This window comes from Sitophilus oryzae, unplaced genomic scaffold (assembly GCF_002938485.1).
Source record: "Sitophilus oryzae breed Bouriz unplaced genomic scaffold, Soryzae_2.0 scaffold_357_pilon_pilon, whole genome shotgun sequence".
In the NCBI taxonomy this organism is placed as follows: domain Eukaryota; kingdom Metazoa; phylum Arthropoda; class Insecta; order Coleoptera; family Curculionidae; genus Sitophilus; species Sitophilus oryzae.
Genome location: NW_022146926.1, coordinates 2,282,918 through 2,303,493, shown reverse-complemented (window position 1 = coordinate 2,303,493; position 20,576 = coordinate 2,282,918). Strand labels below are relative to the sequence as shown.

General features: G+C 33.2%; 1 protein-coding gene across 1 annotated transcript in view; it reads left to right on the top strand.

Annotated features, from left to right (window-relative positions):
• LOC115884777 (protein Skeletor, isoforms B/C) overlaps window positions 1-18,605 on the top strand; it is a 99,191-nt gene extending 80,586 nt beyond the window's left edge. The window contains exons 5-12 of the mRNA XM_030903453.1: window positions 439-639; window positions 829-849; window positions 1,302-1,475; window positions 3,209-3,405; window positions 5,391-5,635; window positions 5,788-5,977; window positions 10,831-11,125; window positions 18,381-18,605. Of these exons, the coding sequence (XP_030759313.1) occupies window positions 439-639; window positions 829-849; window positions 1,302-1,475; window positions 3,209-3,405; window positions 5,391-5,635; window positions 5,788-5,977; window positions 10,831-11,125; window positions 18,381-18,563 (1,506 nt within the window). The 3' untranslated portion in view covers window positions 18,564-18,605. The remainder of the gene's footprint in view (window positions 1-438; window positions 640-828; window positions 850-1,301; window positions 1,476-3,208; window positions 3,406-5,390; window positions 5,636-5,787; window positions 5,978-10,830; window positions 11,126-18,380) is intronic.
• Window positions 18,606-20,576: the final 1,971 nt, after the last annotated feature.

The window sequence follows — 20,576 nt, the reverse complement described above, 5'->3', positions numbered from 1 at the left end:
TTTTATTAAATTTTATATTTAATTTTTATATAATTTTTATTTATTTATTTTATTTTTATTTTATTTAATTTAACATTTTAAAAATTGTTATGTAGCAAAGAATGTTTGAAACAAACTTGAATGATTAATATGAAACCAACTTAGCTCTAAAAAATGTCTATACCTATGTATAAGGGTATTTCGCCACTATTCAGTGGCGAAATAACCATATATGATTTTTTAGTATCTAGTACAATAAAATAAAAAAACGGCGTCAGCGATGGCTTTGAAATAAAGATTGCTGTTATTTTATATGTAAAATGGTATGTGAAATGTTCGATTGTAATTTCCAAGCCAAATGAATGCCGTGTTTTTTTTTCAATCGTACCATATTTTATAAGGCGTTATAATAGACTGTAATGGAGCATAGCAACAATGTTCCAAAATTATTTCTCTAAGGTGCCCAATGAAATGGGCTCTCTGGAACCGTTAAGGAGCTACCTAGGAGAAGACATAGAGATACAGCTTCCTGGATCACTCACCGTTTACGACATCGACTGGTTGGGTGTGTGGTGTGTACAATGTCGGCAAAATTTTGGACACGTCATGATTCCTAAAGATCTAGATGTGCCACCCGCTTTGGGACAAACTAAGATATCTGTGAGTAATGTCTTAATGCTACTTAAATATTTCCTGATCAAAAAGTCAGTCTATGAAAGTCTTACTTTACGAGCTGCACTATTTTCTTTTAATAATAAGAATTATTCATCCATAAAAAAGAGTTTCTTTAATTCTAAACTTCTGTTATTAAAATAAAAATATGTTCATGCTCAACATTGTTTTTTTCAGCCTCCATGGTGGTATAATCCAGTAAGTACAACAGTTGACTCAACTTCAACAGTAGAAATTTAGATAAGTTAAACTAAACATACTATTATGCTTGTAATTCTTCAATATATTAGTTTTGCATATATTATTTCGGTATTTTCTTTAGCCCTAATTTTTCTTTTATAGCTCCGATTTGAATAAAGCCGATTCAACAAAAAAAATACCCATATATAAATTTTATTTTAAGAAAAAAACTAAGCAAATAAACTAAACAAATAAAAGAAGAAGATATCTATATAACACAAAATTAATATAAGACAAAAGCATAGAACCCATTAAACAGCAACATTTCACCTAGTTACCGATAGTTAGCAAGCAGCTTTATTTTTTACACCCTTTGATTTTGGTCTTGCAAAATTTTTATTTGTATTTTTATTCATTTTTCGTTCGTTTTGTGGTTGTTCATATTCTGTTTTCTCTTTTCTCCACTAAAGACGACCACAACACCCGTTCCCGCACCCACAAATTGCAGAGAATTTTTAGATAAAAGGTTACAAGTGAGGTGGATGATAAAAGATGATCAAGTGGAAATAACGCTATCGGCTAACATACGAGAGGGTCGCTATATGGCTTTTGGATTGTCTGGTGTGCATGGAAAAGCTCACATGGTAAGTTGTTTATTTAGAATATCCTAAAACGTACAATAGTATTACGTCGTTTACTTTAAAATCATTTACTTGTTTACATATGGTCACTTATGCATTGTGTGATCACTTATGCAAATGTAAGACCAAACCAAGACTTCCTTCGTCTACAATACTTCGAAGTATTGTAGCTAAACGATTAGATTTTTACAAATTGTAAGTTTTAGGTTCGTTGAAGGACTATTAGAGCTACAATTTAAAAATATTTTTACAAGATACAGACTGTCCCAAATAAGTAAAAAATATTATAGTTTAATTTTTTTAAACGGAACACCCTGTATATTATTCTATTTCTGGATTCTATGATTGAAATAAAGGTAAATTTGATTAAGGTTTATCACACTTAAACCTTGCCGTTTTTGAAATATTTTCAATTTTGTGAAATTGCAGTAAAAAATTTAAGGCTTCATTTCTCCAAGGGTATCAAAGTTTTTAATACTAAATATTTACTGAAGTTTATTTATTGATCAAATATTGTATTGCAATAATAAAAATAATACTACCTTATACAGAGTGTATAAAAATTTATATTAAATAATTACTAGTTTTAAATGGCAATAACTTGGTTAATTTAAATAGAACACCCTGTATTTTTACCTATCTCTTCAAGTTTTCGTAGAAAATGCATTTTGTTATAATTTAGACCTCATTTATCAATAATCCCATGGGATATTGAAATTTTAGATTTTTTTAAAGAAATAAATGTACAAAATGTACAGGTGCTAAAAACGATAATATTTCAAACCGATTTGTTTACAAAAAGAACCCAAGACTTACAGTGTGGAAAAATCTAATCGTTTAGCTACAATACCCCGTTGACTCCGTGTTGTATGTGGTGAACAACACTGTATTATAGAGAATCAATCAAAGACATAATGAACTAATGTAAAAGTAATAGGATGAAAATTAATAGTATATCTCCGGTAACAAATATTTTCTGAATGAAATTCATTAACTTAATTCTTTTAATTTTACTATAAAACAGCTTATTTTAGAATAATAATAATATTACTGGAATAGTATTATTAATGGAATTTATCTATATTATTGGAATAATTAGTTATCCAATAATAGATAAATTCTAATATTTATATATTCTAATATATTCTAATTCCAATATAGATAAATTCCATTAATTTATTACACAATTTGCCTTTTGCCTTTTTCAAATATGCTAATGAGCCACCCTCCTTTCATTTGAAAAAATTGAGATATGATTAAAAATACAAGATGGGCAGCTTTTAACCGGCCAGGACAAGACACTGAAAACATTAGACAATCAAATCTATTTTTCCAAGGCTCCTAGATTAAGGATTAGTGTTTTTAACATAGCCATGGCACACTAGATTGAAATTTAAAATACGATCTTTTAAGCGAAAACGTCAAAAGTTGACGTATGATATGTCATTTTATTCAGAATATCATTTTCTATCGAATAAAGTAAAAAAAGACCGAGGGTGCCATTTAAAAATCAAAAGTTATTAAAAAAAAAAACAATTGAATACGTCAAACAATCCTAATTTATGTCATATACTAACATACCAAATCTCGTTGTGAGCCACTTTTGAGACGCACCCGGTATATAATTTATAGAGCTAATTGAACGAAATATTTTTTTAGCTCATATTAATTATTGATTTACATGTAGGTAAATACCTACAAGATATAAATTTAAAAACATAAATTAACTATTTTAGGTGGGAGCCGACGTGACCGTGGCGTACTTTGATAAAAATTCAAGGAGCTTCCACGCAGATGATTATTACATATCGAATTTCTCTCAGTGCGATGGAAAGTCCGGAGTGTGTCCTGATGAACGCATCGGAGGTCGAAACGATGTGGTAGTTCTGCATGGAGAAGTAGAAAATGGAATCACCACAATTAAATATTCCAAGTAAGTCAATAGTCCAAACAAATTAGAGGGGTCATTTGGTCACTGCGTTGAAAAGCTAGTTAATGTTTTGACTGGTTCACTTGACGTGAAAAACATACCTAGATTCTAAGTTTGCACGGTTCCTCGAGCGCCGCTGGAACCAGAAAGCCGCAACGTAAATTAAAGAGATTTAAATTCCGAGTCGAATGAGTACCACATTCATTCAATTCAAAGATGAAGAATGGTGATATTTACCTATTTTTATTTCAATTATTAAATGGAGGCCTTAGGCCCATTGTGATACCTTTTTGTATTGTTGTACCAAACCTTCCACTCATTCTTTCTTTGCGTTAAAGCACTGCCAGCCCCTCTTTGCAAAGTTCCAGATGTCGCTGATGTTGGTTTCTGCTGCTTCCTCTAGTTCCTCCAAAAAACCGAGCCCTAAAGTTTAAAAGCGTCGGTATTTCAATGCCGGACAGTGGCACAGCAGGTGCTCTATGGTTTCTTCTTTCTCTCCGCATTCACTGCAGTAGTCGTCGTTGGAAATCTTCCATCTCACGAGGTTACCTCGTTAATAGGTTCTTTTTGTGCTCTAGTAGCAGAGCTGCAACAAGTCGGTTTTAAAAAGACTTAAATCTTGAGTCGTTTCTAAAATCAAAATGCATGCACGGCACCATAATTATAAAAAGGAATAATCTACTATTTCGATTACTAGAATTTTAGAATTAGAATTAGAATGAGTGGGAGGGGGGTTAATCACTTCGACCTTACAGATCCATTGTGTCCCCCTTTCTTGAATCATAACTCATCATACAGTCCCAGGGCTTTGACAAAAGCCAGTATCTGGGACGGTTTTATAGAAGGTAGTTCTCCATCTCCAATATAAGTCGTACCAAAATTCATGGCACGAATGGTTGTCGTCTCGGCGCACTCAGTGATGAGGTGTACTGGTGTTTCCCCATCTTCCCCACAGAATCTGCATTCGCCGTTTCTTCTTAGTTTCAATCTACTGAGGTGTTCATTGAGGAGACAGTGTCCTGTTAAAAACCCCGTGACAATCCGAAGATTGTTCTTACTCAGACCCAGGAGGATCTTTCTTCAGATCATAAGCCCTCAGAAACTTCTTCGAGTGTCTTAGACCATTGCAAGATTTCCATTCCAGGTTGCGGATGGAATCTTCCAAGTTCTTGAGTTCCGCCTTGAGTTGGTTACCACTTGGTCCAGTTAGTGGAGTGTTCGCTCCTTTCCTAGCTAGATTATTTGCTTTTTCATTGCCTTCTATCCCTTGGTGAGCAGGCACCCAGTGTAGGAGGACTTTGTTTTCTTTGCCTAATTTATTCAGCTTCTCTATGCATTCTTTGACCAATTTCGAATTGATTGATACTGAGTTGATCGCCTTTAACGCTGCTTGACTATCAGATAAGATGGCTATTTCTTGTTTCCGATAGTTCCTATCTAAGATAAGTTGTACGCATCTCTCGATAGCGTAGATTTCTGCCTGTAGGATACTAGGGTAAGTGCTCATTGGTTCGGAGTAATTAGCTCTAAGTTATGGTATGGTCTTTTAACTGCTGGGCAAGCGTTTCGCTCTTCCAATCCTTCTTATTGCTCAATACTACATTGACATGTTTGTCAAAGTTGTACGTTCTTGGCATATCGTCCACTGGGAGTTGCAGGAGTGGTATTTCCTTTTTGATTTCGATTACTAAGTAAATCTAATAAACGGTGCACTTAAGAATAAAGTTTTTTGATTACGATAGAATATCATATCGTGCAATTGCCAAGTCATTATAATTATTATAGAAATAAAAATGACTAATATTGATTCTAACAATTTATATCAAAATTGTTGAATAGGTGCTTAAAGAGAGACTAAATAAAATAAACTGACTTGGTTTTACATGAGATCTCACAAATTTTTATAGCGGAGGAATTGTGTTGCTAGACTTGGCATTTTTTTACATTCTATGTTTTTGACGGGATAATATTTTCTATTCAAATTTTAGGCCTCTTCACACCAATGAAGCCATCAACGACAGAGCCATTCCCGAGGACGAACCTGTGAGCGTGATAGCCGCCTTCGGCCCGTTGAATTCCCGTATGGAAGCCAGCGGCCATTCTGCTAAAGACAAAACCGTCGTGGATCAGCAGATTAATTTTGGGGATTTGTACGATAATCAGTGCACCCTTAGGCCGGACCAAATCCCGGCAGCCGATGGCATCGTTCCGTGGCCAGCCGCAAAAATAATCGGTAATAGAGTTTGATTAAATTTAAACAAGGTTAGGAAAGAGAGGAGATTATAATTTGAAGAAAATACAATACACATAACAAATATCGCACAAGTATTTCTTAAAACATATTGAAACCGACTTTTCTATTTATTTTTGCTATGATATTTTCAGGTGAGACAGTATTTCATGTTAAAATAGGACCTACTGGAGGTGCAAGAGGATACTCGAAGATCACTGGTTTAAGTTCATGGGGAATATGTTACTATATCAATGATAAGCTGATACCTGAACTTACAGTAGAACGAGGTCAAACGTACATATTTGTGGTAGAAACTGGAGAATATAACACAAATCCAGCTAGGTAAGTCCATTAGCGTAACTAGTGTGACAAAACTTTCCAGATTTGTCCGTTAACATGGTAGTGTGGCCTTTATATAATTATAATTAAAATAATTTATTGAGCGGTAGGCAGAACTTGGATAATGAGAACACCGACTTTTCAGAGCGTAAATATAGTTTATCTTTTACATATAAAAACAAAATATAACCAGCTAAAAATCGAAATTAAGGCATCGCACTTTTATGGCAAGGGCTCTTTCTAAATTCAGTTATTATAAACTCTATTGCCACTTACCTTATTACGTCAACATCCGTCAGCATTTCATCAACAACAAAAACCTGTCGAATATTTCATTGATCCCCTTGTAGATTTACCTCTTCGGTCTTGGACTCATACTTTGGATTGAACCACTCGACCGGTTATCACAGTGTTCTTTTAAATAACTTAATATTTTAGTGATTAGGCGAAATAAAGAAATAAAATGCCGATTTTTCACAACACCTAACTATATTTAATATAAAGAAATAAATAAATAAAAAAATAAAGAAAAAGATTTAACAACAAAACATTTACAATTAATGAAAAAGAAAGAAATTGAATCAAAAATAATTAATGACAATTAGAGAATTGAAATTAAAACTCAGAGATAATAAAGTTAAAAAAAAAAATACAAAATATTCTTCTTATTAGTCCAATTTAAATTATCAACAATTAGCATACACTTTCAAATCTCTCTTAGAATTATCATTGGCAGAAAATTAATATATTAAAAAAGTATTCACTGAACAATTAAATTTAAATTAGAATTTAATAAAAAGTACAATTGCAAAATAATCACTTATGCAATGACATCTAAAATTTACTAAAGCCTTTAGAACAAACAGAAAGTCTTAAATCATTAATAAAGAAAAATATTAGAGTAAATCCAAAAACAACAATTAAAATACTGTAAGCATGAATAGCTTAGAATTTCCTAACTTGAGAATTTATTTGAGAAAATCTTTAGATAGAGAACTTACTAAAACAATTAAAAAGACCACTGGATAATATAAGATCTACACGGAGTAAATTCGACCGTCTAATTTAAAAGTCAGTACCGAACTAATTTTGAAGATGAAAATACTGATGCTGGTACTATCTCGGACAGGCGTTACTACATCTTCGGCACGCCCCTGTTTGAGGAACCTTCGAATACCCATCAAATGCATATTTCGCACCTTTTAATTGGCCGAAGGGCTGCTTCCCCGAAAGATCCCTAGATTTCTTTCACCCTTGTTTCTGGTCCTTGTCCCGTGAGGGCATCAGCATGTCCTATTTATTAATTAAATGTAATTTTTAAACCCTTCAGTGTAAATCTTACTCTTTTACCAATTTGCTGAATAACATCCATAATCTACCTTAACTAATGCAAATGATACCGAATCATAGGATTACCTTAAAAAAAACCGCCTAGAAATGAAATCTTTATTTCTTCATTCATTTGTCTATTTCTATTTAACTCTAGGAACGGAAAAAAAGATAATCCTATTTCTATCATTTTCAGACATTCATCTCGTGAACATTTGCATTCTGATTTTAAAACATATATTTAATACTTTTAATTTTCAATTTAAAACCTCTAGCGAGGGGATGATTTAATTTTACTTATTTCGTTAAGCATGCCTATGTGCTTTTTCTGCGTTGTTTATTTTGAGATATCCCTAGGGTACACACAACTGGTACCACTCTGTCAAATAGAGTCTTGATAATAAGGGATGAATGTTTGTTCTACCTTACCCTCGTTTATGTGACTTTAAATTATTTAGAAGATTGTATTATTAATTTGCTTAGTTAGTTTCTCAGGATATATGCGTACTTTTAGAGAGTTTATGTGTCTTGAATATCATTAGATTATTTGCTTAGGCCTTTTAAAATTCGTTTGCCTATGTCAACTGATAACTTCGTAAACTGAAATGGTTCCATCTTAGAATAACAAACCAAAAAGATAAAGTTTTACAAAGCTTGATATTATTCTATTACACTAGCAATTCATCCTGGGGGGGGTGTGTGCTAGTGGGAGCCCAGTATTTTTTTATAAATTTTATAAAACATTAACAATAATAACAATAAAAACTAAATACATTTAAATGAAATCTTTACATGAATCTCTCTATCAATAATTTTGATAGACTGCTTTATCAACCCGTGTTCCGATTTACTACTTAAATACCGACAAATTTAAAAAGAAATAAAAGCTAACACACATTTTTTGAACAAAACAAAATAAAAAATAGTATTAACTATAAACAAAACCAGAAATAGTTATTTGTGTAACTAGCTGCAATCATGCTGAATACAACAAATATACAGGGTGGCCCATCGAAAACGTTCCGCAAGGCATAACGGCCAGAGTAATTTTTTTTTTCAGAAAATTCAAAAACACGTCAATTTTGTTTGTGAGGGGGACAACTTTTGCCCCAAAAAAGATTACAAAATCTTCAACCTTCTCTTCAGTGAGTATTATCAAAAAAATACAAGAGATAAAAAAGTTTCTAAACAAACTAAACTATCCAATTTAATTTTTTTGCAAGTGTTTGATAAGATTTTTCTTTAAATTTCGTTAACAAGAATGATAGGGGTCGTTTATTTCAACCCCTTCCACTCATTTTAAAAAATAATAAAAAAAAAACAGCAAAATTACCAGAAAGTGTGTTTTCATAACAGTAATGCTTCCATAAAATTTTATTAGTCTATCTCTTTTCGATTTCAAGATAAAAAATAAAAACATTATTTTTCCGCCATCTTTGTACCGCAATATCTCCCTAATGGTTGACTTTTGACCCAACGTTTATGAAGCAAACTACCCTTTATTTTGAACAAGGAATCACCCCCTGAAGTTTTTCGCATTTGTTTTGAAACACCCTGTATATATGCCAGAAGGCCTAGTCTTGGAGCTTACGCGATGTTATTAAAAAAAAATAAGAAACGAAGACCCAAAGCATTTAAACAATTTTCTGCGAATGTCAGAAGTCGATTTTACTTTTTCTTTTTATAATGTTGTTTCACTCCTGGTTTGCTTGGGTACGAATATTATGTAGCTTCCGCTGAATCTCAGCCTCAGTTGTGTTGAATTTGTCAGCTAAAAATTTTATTGCTTTTTGCTTTTCCGATTTTTTTGCCACAATTCCGGAAATTCTTCAAATGAATTAATCACAGTGATGGTATCTTCTTTCGACCAAATACATCTACTTTAATATCGTTATTTAACACGCCTTCGAAGATCACTTGCACCAAAAACTTTCAACAAGACGGAAATAAATTTTAACTTGCCAGAGCACTCTCCCAACCTGTTTACACTTGCAAGCGTCTTTCGCCGTAACCACTTCCCCGCCAGTTTTGTGACTTGCTGGGAGAGTACTTTCGGATACTGTTTACATTATGCAAGTTTGGTAGAAGTGCTCTCAGACATATACTTGTGATAATTTACTTGCCCGTGTAAGAATGAGTGGGAGGGGGGTTAATCACTTCGACCTTACAGATCCATTGTGTCCCCCTTTCTTGAATCATAACTCATCATACAGTCCCAGGGCTTTGACAAAAGCCAGTATCTGGGACGGTTTTATAGAGGGTAGTTCTCCATCTCCAATATCAGTCGTACCAAAATTCATGGCACGAATGGTTGTCGTCTCGGCGCACTCAGTGATGAGGTGTACTGGTGTTTCCCCATCTTCCCCACAGAATCTGCATTCGCCGTTTCTTCTTAGTTTCAATCTACTGAGGTGTTCATTGAGGAGACAGTGTCCTGTTAAAAACCCAGTGACAATCCGAAGATTGTTCTTACTCAGACCCAGGAAGATCTGTTATTTTTCTTGATCATAAGCCCTCAGAAACTTCTTCGAGTGTCTTAGACCTTTGCAAGATTCTCATTCCAGGTTGCGGATGGAATCTTCCAAGTTCTTGAGTTCCGCCTTGAGTTGGTTACCACTTGGAAAGCAGAACGGTTCTGGTCCAGTTAGTGGAGTGTTCGCTCCTTTCCTAGCTAGATTATTTGCTTTTTCATTGCCTTCTATCCCTTGGTGAGCAGGCACCCAGTGTAGGACTTTGTTTTCTTTGCCTAATTTATTCAGCTTCTCTATGCATTCTTTGACCAATTTCGAATTGATTGATACTGAGTTGATCGCCTTTAACGCTGCTTGACTATCAGATAAGATGGCTATTTCTTGTTTCCGATAGTTCCTATCTAAGATAAGTTGTACGCATCTCTCGATAGCGTAGATTTCTGCCTGTAGGGTAAGTGCCCATTGGTTCGGAGTAATTAGCTCTCGGCCCAAACACTCCGATCCCTGTTCCCGTATTGGTTTTGGAAGCATCAGTATACCAAGTTATGGTATGGTCTTTTAACTGCTGGGCAAGCGTTTCGCTCTTCCAATCCTTCTTATTGCTCAATACTACATTGACATGTTTGTCAAAGTAGTACGTTCTTGGCATATCTTCCACTGGGAGTTGCAGGAGTGGTATTTCCTTTTTGAGGGTGTTCCAAGCCCCTGATCTGCCAATTCTCCCAGTACTAATTCCGTTAGTGACCATTCTAATCATTGTCGCATTGGCATATCTACCAATGACAAAATGTGCAGTAGTGTTAGATCTAGAATGACCTCCATTGCTGCTGTTGGACAGGTTCTCATGGCTCCTGTGATGCAAACACATGCTAGTCTCTGGACTTTGCATAGGTTTAGCCTTGCCGTCCGTTGCCCTAGTTTTGTGTACCAGGCAACTGCTCCATAAGTAATCATGGGTCTTACTATCATGGTATACATCCAGCGCAAAATGTTAGGGGAGCAGCCCCATGTAAACTACGCTTTGTTATGATTTAGCCTATAAGTAATCATTTACAGATATCACCCGTTATACATCACCAATTCGAAGGAGGGCGCTTATGGTCAACTTACTGGAGAGAGCAGACGCAACCAAGAGATATACGCCGGGGTTGATCTAGATTCTGAGGGTCGTCCTCGACCAACAGCTGTAGGCAGGTACTGCGAATGGGCACACAAAAGTATCGACAAGTCAATGGAATCAGAAACCTTCGAAGACTATCTACGCACTCTTCGAGTGGAGTGTGACGAAGGCGAGCCGGCGTACTTGAACTGGACGGTGCCTATGGATGCACCGGATTTGTTATACTACCAGGTAAAAAATAAAATAATTAACTAAAAAGAATAAATTAATAACTAATTTATAACTGAGAGAAGTTCGTTATGTAAAAATATGTTGGCTCCTTTCAAAAAACGCTAACCGATATTTTTAAAGCGGGTTGGCTTACTTACTTACTGCCATTATTCCATAGATAAATTAAACAAGTTTAGATTGGAAAGTGCCCATAAGGACAATGTAAACACTATTTGGCGCTATTCTTGCAACGGTCGCGATCCAAAACTTTTGAAAATTTCGGAGCGGTTCGGCTTTTTCCGGAATTATATCGCCAAATATTGGTTATTCAAATTTATGATTATTTTCGTTTAATTTTATAAATAAAATACAGTGTGTTGCATACAAGAAACTTTATTTTATATAAGGACGCATATATGAAATACCTATGAAACATTGGAAACCGACGTTATGCCACGATCCACAATGGTTTTTGCAGTTCACAGTTCACAGCACAGCTTTTTAAGTTTTTAATGCCACTTTTTCACAATTATTACCGCTTGGAGTAAATAAAACTTGAATTAAACTCACAAGATAGCAATAATTACTTTGAAAATGGACGCTATAAACACTTTTCGGAATTTATTTAATGAAAGCGGTTTAGATTTTGAAAGATTATTATGATTTTTGAAGATTCTGACTTTGACAATAGAAAATTATTTCTGTTTTTGTTTGCCGTTGTTTTTAGCGACCATAAAATAATTAACTAGAAAGAAGTGTCAACTCTGTGTTAAATCGTGGAAACACGATACGCCACCGAAAGCCTTCGTTGTCGTCTGGAGAACTAATTTTCCAATTGACAGGTTGACATGATAAGGACATGATGGCTTAATTTTCATTTCCGTTTCTGGTTATTCAATGGCGGGCCCTCTTTCAGTTCAAATGTATTTTGTATTTTTTCTTTTCATAAATAAAACCAAAAAATAATTTATTCACATATATTTATTTGAAATATGGAAGAACGTGACTAAATAAATATAAAAATGTAGAGGATTGTATTGTTTCAATACCAATTAGTTAATTATATGCACTTTTAACGTAAATTAGTTAAGGTATAAGCATGACTTACAGTAATTTGTAAATAAACACACGTATTCGCAGACTTCAAGGACAGAAAACGGACACAGGAACATGAAAACGGGAGCCTTATACAAAACCCTGAAAACAGAAAAACAAATTTTTTCATACTAAAATTAACAATGTAAAAATATCAATAGGTATAAAATATAAATATACTGTTTAAAAAAAGCGTCCATTATTCCCAAAGAGACCTGGCTTATAAATCAAAAAGAAGCAAAAAGAGACTTTTAGTCGGATAACATAATCAGATTATCAGTCCGATTTATTGCATTATTGACAATAAATCGCACATACTGAAGATAACTAATGTTGGCTATAGTTAAAAATGATCTTACCTTGTTGTAAATTGTTTCCATTTTCAAAAAAATCGCCGATCAAAGAGATTGTAACACCATTTTCTTGCATCTAAAAAATGTAAAAACAGTGTTTATTTACTACCTATTTTTCATATACCTACATGGGACATACCTACTACTGCAGAAACGTCATTTTCTCCAGGATTCTTCATGTAATATATATTTTATATACTTTATTACCTTTATATTTATAAATTTCAGCCGAAATATTAAAATGAACTTCCAAAACGAAACTAAACGGAATGAATTAAAATGGCGTCGAATATTTTCTAATTTGTTATTTGTTCTAGAACATGAAATCTGTCAATTCTAAACTTTGAAGTTAGACAATAGTTAGACAAAAACAATACTGTCCTTGTCTAGGCGGCCATACTTGTCGTGAGGAGAATGACAGGAATGACACTAATGACTGTTTCCAATTTTCCTATTTCACTGTCACCCCCCTGTTAGCGACCGCTATAGCAGCGCCAGATCGCGTATAACGGTCGCGACCCAAAATAATTTCGCGACCTAAAATTTTTACGGGCTTTCCAATCTAAACTTGTTGCATTTATCTATGCATTACTCGCTGACGAGTATTTGACACGCATCAAAAGATGGTTATGCAAGATGTTTTCTTTCATGAGCTTTTCTGAGACTGAAAAGCCCCGATACATGATGTTCCACTCTTCCGCACTCCGCACATTCAAAAATCTCGTTGCTTTGTTGCGTCTTTACTTTTTGGTTGTCGCTGTTAACTGAGTTTACAACTCTTCTCCATTGCGTTTGACTGATGCTGCGGGTTGACACAGTCCAAGTGTACAGGGTGGGTCAAATTCGACGCTTTTAAATGGAGACACCCTATTCTATAGGAGATAGACAAAAACTAATATCGGTGTCTGGAGCTCAATTTTTGTCAGAAACATGATGGTGAAAACCGCATATCGATATCTGTTACCGTTTTGGAGTTACGGGGTGTTTTTCAAAAATATGCATTTTTAACAAATCGCTGTAACTTTTTTGCTATGGAAAATTTTGTATTTTTATGAAAACATTTCCAAAGCAACTTTTTACGTAGAATTTAATGGTTTAAGTATAATTTTTTTAAAATTAATAATTTAAGAGTTATCAACAGAATAATTGATTTTTTATTTGGGACACCCCCTATATATTGTTAATTTACTGAAAAGAATTTAAAATTACCTTTCCAAAAATATAGCACACTTGATATTTTGTTATAATCCCCTTCGAAATACAGAATTTTTAAAAGTTTGTCACTTTTAACTAGTAGGCTTTGGACTCCTTATTGATGATATGTCCTTAATGGAACTCGAAAACATATTTTTCCAGCAAGACGACGCACCGCCTCTAAACGTTGAAGTTATCAGGAAATTTTTGCAGCCAATTTCAAGAATAATTGAATAGCTAACCAAGAGCCCAGCCGTTGGCCGTCGAGGCCGCATGACTTAGTGCCCATGAATCTAATCCTATGGATATATTTGCGGAAGAATAAAGGTTCCTTATTCTTCCATATAATATGAACAAGAATTAGAAATACTTAGCAGTTATGAGAGGGTATCTTTCACCCCCACTGAGTTAATGAATTCCGCGAGAATTGTTCAAAAACTGCCCCGTCTGTCCATAACAGAAGATGGTCGATATGTCGAACACCTGTAGCCAAATATCATGTCTTGGTTTGCTATTTATTTTTATTGTTATTAGATATAGTTTAAATGTGTTGATGTTGGTTAAATATATTTTAAATTGTTATAAAATTCTGCATCTCTCATAGCAAATATTATTTCCGTTTTAATTGATGCTCATAGCTAGCTTTTTTTTGCATTACAGCCGGTGCCGTTCAAAGCCTACTTATTTAAAGCAGGCGAATTTTTATATACTCTATATCTCGAAGAGGAATCGAGCACAATATCAAGTGTGTTATATTTTTGGAAAGGTAATTTTAAATTCTTTTCAATAAAGTAAAAATATACAGGGTATCCCATATAAAAAATCAAATTTTCTGTTGATAATTCTTAAATTATTAATTTTAAAAAAATTATACTTATACTATTAAATTCTACGTAAAAAGGTGCTTTGGAAATGTTTTCATAAAAATACACAATTTTCCATAGCAAAGAAGTTACAGCGATTTGCTAATAATGCATATTTTTGAAAAACACCCCGTAACTCCAAAACGGTAACAGATATCGATATGCGGTTTTCACCATCATGTTTCTGACAAAAATTGAGCGCCAGACACCGATATTAGTTTTTGTCTATCTCCTATAGAAAAGGATGTTTCCATTTAAAAGCGTCGAATTTGACCCACCCTGTACTTGGAACAATAGCAATAACTATATTAGTGGTTTTATTTAATATTTTTACGACTTTATGTATAGAAAACAATCACAACTTATTCAATACTCATCTCATTACAACTATGGAGTGTAGAGGTGGGGGAAAATATCTTCGTGCATTAAAAATGATCATAAAAAAGGGACTAAGGACTTAAGATGGCGCTGCTGTAGCAAAAATCCTAAAATTTAAAATATGCGCCAAAAATTTTAAGAACAAGAAATGATTCGAAAGAGATAAATAATAAATCATCGATTTTTATTCGGCAGCAGTAGGCTGGGACTCTAATATATAAAAATAATTATTTTATATTCTAAAAAATAAAAACAAAGCTTTTTTGGGTAATGTTTGGTTATGTTACTATTATCACAGATTAGGTATCCTATAAGTATACAGATCTTGTCCCTAATTCGTGGTACGAAAATTGTTTTTTATGACGATGTGCAAACGAGTCAAATTTCCGGTGCGCAAAAATAAACTCGCGTAAAATAACAATAAACAGCGTAATAGAGAGATATCGCTAAACCGAATAGCGTCCATGGACGTTAATAAGGCCAGGTTTTATTTCCTTTACGTGAGGTGGTATTAACTCTCTTCATTTATAGTTATCGGATCGGAAAGAATTATGATCGCGTCGCGTACGCTATTTAAACTTAACCTAACTTTGAATTTAAAACTTTGAAATTGTTTTGTTTACTAGGTATTTTAAAACTAAAGGGCTAAAGTGCTTATTTCCAGTGCTTTATTGTTCAACGTCTGCCAGTGGGTTTAGGGCAACAAGCAACAAATTCTCTTAGAAGGGCTAAGTCGTCATTTGCTGTAAACCTAAGACTCTTTATAGGTTCTTTAGTATTGGAAGAGATGGAATCCATATTTTGGGCCATATTTATTTAATTAAAACTAATCCCAGCTACTTAAATATCAAATTACCTAATAAAACTAAAGCAATAATTCAAAACAATTCAAACATAACCTAAAATAAAAGATCTCGCCGGCCGGCTCCGGTTGTCAAATACCCGCACATGCCCATTTAAGCAATTTTTAAACGTTATCAGAGGTTATTTAGAAAAAGCGCTTGGTGTAATTGATCGGCAAATTACGTCATTAGCGGGTGTTGCGTTAAAAATTGAGTTGCGCATATCGTAACCATGATAAGGTACACGTAAATACTGGATGACGCTATTCGGTTTTCCGATATCTCTCTAATAAATGTGCCGGTCAGGAGCTGTGCACAATTTTAGAGACCATAAGTGGGCGTGCTATGTGAGCAAACTAGTCACCTAACTAGTGCCCGATTCCGAAAATCGGAACCACGAAAAACAATAAAGAAAAAACAAAAATTATAATCTGTATAATCTGTGCTATTATTCTCTTATCTATGTTTACTTTTCATTTTTAGATTTATGCGTCATTAGCGCCACTGTGATCATTTGGTAAACCCTTATGCTTCCCATTTTTGTGACCACTTTTTTAAATAAAGTCCCATAAGAGATATTTCTCCTCATCTCTACACTCCATAATTACAACTCATCAAATATACAGGGTGGTCCGAACTGTATTCCGGAAACTTCGGCAGCATATTCTGCAAATAAAAATAAGTAAAAAGGTTCGTATAAATGTATGTCCTAAAATATTTAGTTTCGGAGATACAGGGTGTAGAAGTTTCACTTTTTTCTATTTTCTCCAAATAATTTCTTAATTAACGTCAATATTTGGATGAAAATTGGTGACTCGGAGTTTTTTGACATGAAAAAATTTATTTTGATTTTAATATGACTCCTACTTGTAGAGGGCTCCACCTACATATTTTTTAACTCGTTTGAAGAGTAATAACTTTTAGTCTGTAACTGTATAAAACTACTGAGTAAAAAAATATTCATTTAAGACGTTTTTAAGTAAAAAAGGTCTCTTGGCAAAAATTGCTGAGTAATGGTTCTCGAGATATTTTGAATCGAAATTATCAATACCTGTCATCATTAACATAAATTATGCATGTTGACTAAATAGTTATTAGGCTGAAATCATAAATTTGAAATTCGTTCGACAGAAACTTTCAACAGTTTCATCATCATTTTTTCGTTGAAATATTCATGATTAATTTAAAAAACAGTTCCCAAATTTATAATTTCACTCAGATAACTATCTGCTCAACATGTTTTATTTCTATAAATTATAGATATACCGGGTGCGTCTCAAAAGTGGCTCACCCCTATAACTTTTTTATTTTTTCAGTTAAAAAAACGAGATTTGGTATGTTAGTATATGACATAAATTGGCATTGATATGACGTTATTGTTTTCGGTCACTTCCGGTTTCACCGGAAATGACTACAACTTTTGATTTTTAAATGGCACCCTCGGTATTTTTTTTTACTTTATTCGATAGAAAATGACACTCTGAATCGAATAACATGTCATATGTCAACTTTTGACATTTTGGCATATGGTTTATTTGAAATTGTAACATGCGGTTCATAACGACAATTTGACTCAAAATACCAAGTGTTTGGTATCAAATTATTCGTAAAAAATTGCTTTTTCCAAATATGCTAATGAGCCACCCTCGTTCGATTTGAAAAAATTGAGATATGATTAAAAATACGATTTGGGCATCTTTTAACCGGCCAGGACAAGACACTAAAAACATCAGACGATCAAATCTATTTTTCCAAGGCTCCTTGATTCAAAATTAGTGTTTTCACAGCCATGGCAGACTACGTTGAAATTTAAAATAGAATTTGTTTTTGAGTGATTATGTCAAAAACGGACATATGATATGTCATTCGATTCAGAGTGTCATTTTCTATCGAATAAAGTAAAAAAATACGGAGGGTGCCATTTAAAAATCAAAAGTTGTAGTTATTCCCGCCTAAACCGGAAGTGACAGAAAACAATTGAATATGTCAATCAATCCCAATTTATGTCACATACTAACATACCAAATCTCGTTGTTTTATCTGAAAAAATAAAACAGTTATAGGGGTGAGCCACTTTTGGGACGTATATATTCCATTCTAAATATTTTGAGGACGGTTGCTCGTAGCGATTTTTACCAATAGACATTTTTTACGTAAAAAATGACGGAAATGTATATTCTTTCACTCAGTAGTTTTATACAGTTACGGATGAAAAGTTATTACTCTTCAAAACAGTTAAAACACATGTAGGTGGCGCCACCCTACAACTAGGAGTCATATTGACATCAAATTTCCCATGTCAAGAAACTTCCAGACATCAATTTTCGCCCAAATATTGACGTTACTTCACAAATTATTTGGAAAAAAATCGAAATAAAAATGAAACTTCTACACCCTGTATCTCCGAAACTAGGAATTTTAGGATATACATTTACACGAACTTTTTTACTTATTTTTATCTGGAGAATATGCTGCCGAAGTTTCGGGAATACAGTTCGGACCACCCTGTAGAATATGTGGATTTCCCGATACAAAATAATTTATTTTACAGTGTTACGTTCACCTCAACATAGGTTGGAAGATTCACGTGGTGGATCCAGGATACATTTCAGAACAAAATGGTTCAGCAAATATCAGCAAAACATCAACTATTAAAATATCACCGCTGGTTTATATTTTCACGACAATAATATCAACTGAGACAATAATTAGGTCAATATATAAGAGTTTGTAACAATTTAATTTAGCCTCTATTTTGGATATTTTCTGTCTGATAAATTTTACACTATATCATAAAGAACTATAGTTTGTTCTATGGTTTTTTTCCAACAAAGTCAAAAACTGCTCCAGAACAGTTTAGGTACTATACTTTATATGTTCTGTCCCAACTAATGGGACGCCTTTCTCCATAGTTGAAACAAATGTATGGTTAAAACATACTGAAATGTAACTTTTAAAAGTAAGTAATAAAAAAATATATACAGGGTTGCGCCTCTCACACGCCGCGGAAGCTCCAAGGAGAACGGTAGTTTAAATCGAAATAAAATTTTGGCAGCGTATGTTGGTTAACTGAAAGCATTTTATAAAAATATATAGAATTATACAGGGTGTCCCGAAAAAAAGTTACACATCAAAGTTTTTTTTCCTAATGGAACACCCTATATATTAATTGATTTTCGGATTCTAGAAAAAAAATAAAGGTGAGTTTTATTAAAGAAGCATATACCCAAAATCTAAGGATTTTGACATATTTCACATTTTATGAAAATGAAGAGTAAATTTTAAATTTCGATAACAGCTACCTACCTAAATTTTAGTTGACCTTGTATAGCCTGATATTTAATTACAGTAACCATTGTATGTTAAACCAAATTGAAATTTGACACGAAAAATTATACAGGGTAAGACAAAATTAATATGGAACTTTAGTCACTTTTAAAAGCAAGTTACTGCTTTATTTTAAATGGAACACTCAATAATTTTCCGGTGTTCAATGGGGAATTTATATATCTTCAAAATATTATTAAGGTTGCCTACCCCTCAGACAAAGATTTTCCTAGATATTTTATTTTTTATGATTTTGCGTCAGTAGATCCTTATTATTTGAAAAAATCTAGGTGGCTGTGTGATATACCTTTTGTTAATTTAACAAAAATTAAAGATTGGAGAGTAAAATACTTAACGGTAATAAAAAGATACACGTTTAAAACATATTTTAATTATTACAGAATTAAAACTAGGTATAAACCTATAATTATGTGACAAAAATTAGCTAAATGAAATCAAATGCTCAAAATGCTTCCTTTCCTGTTAAATGCATAAAATGATTGTCTTTTCAAAGGGATCTTTTCATTTTAAAAGGCATTATGTGGAGTTCTACCTCGAAAAGCAGCTACAATAATTTCTCTCATGTTGTCGACAATAGTTGGTCGAGTTTTGTAAACACTGTCTTTAACATATCCCCATAAAAAACATACTAGATAAAATCAAAAGCATTTAGGTATTCTATTAATTGGTAAATGCACACTGCATTCACCATCTAATAGAATCATATCAATTCTTTCTGATGTAGGATAAGTTTGCATTTTCGGCAAATTTCTGAAAATTTTTTTGTTTTAACTGACACAAAATGATAACTAGTTGTTAAAGTTGGACCTTTTTATTTGTTTGTCTATGAGTTGGACTAATTAGACAGCTATATTGAAGTAACGTCAGATATATCACAGATTTTATCAAATAATAAAGATCTACCAAATCATGTAAATGAAAATATCTAGGAAAATCTTTGTTTGTGGGGTAGGCAACCTTAATAGTATTTTGAAATACTATATACTAGGTGTTCCATTTAAAATAAAAGAGTAACATGCTTTTAAAGGTGACCAATGTTCAATATTAATTTTGTCTCACCCTGTATAACTTTTTGGATCAAGTTTTAATTTGATTTAAAATACAATAGTTAGTTTAACTACATATTAGGCTATACCGGGTAAATTCCAATTTAGGTAGCTTTTATTGTAATTTAAAAATTGTTCTTTATTTCTAGAAAATGTTAAACATATCAAAAACCTTCAATTTTAGTCACATACTTCCATTATAAAACTGGCCTTTATTTTTCTCCCAGAATCCGAAAATGAATTAATATATAGGGTGTTCCGTTACAAAAAACACAAGTTTGATATGTAACTTTTTTTGGGAAAGCCCTGTAGAACTCCCTATATTTTTAAAAAGTGCTTTGAATTAACCTACA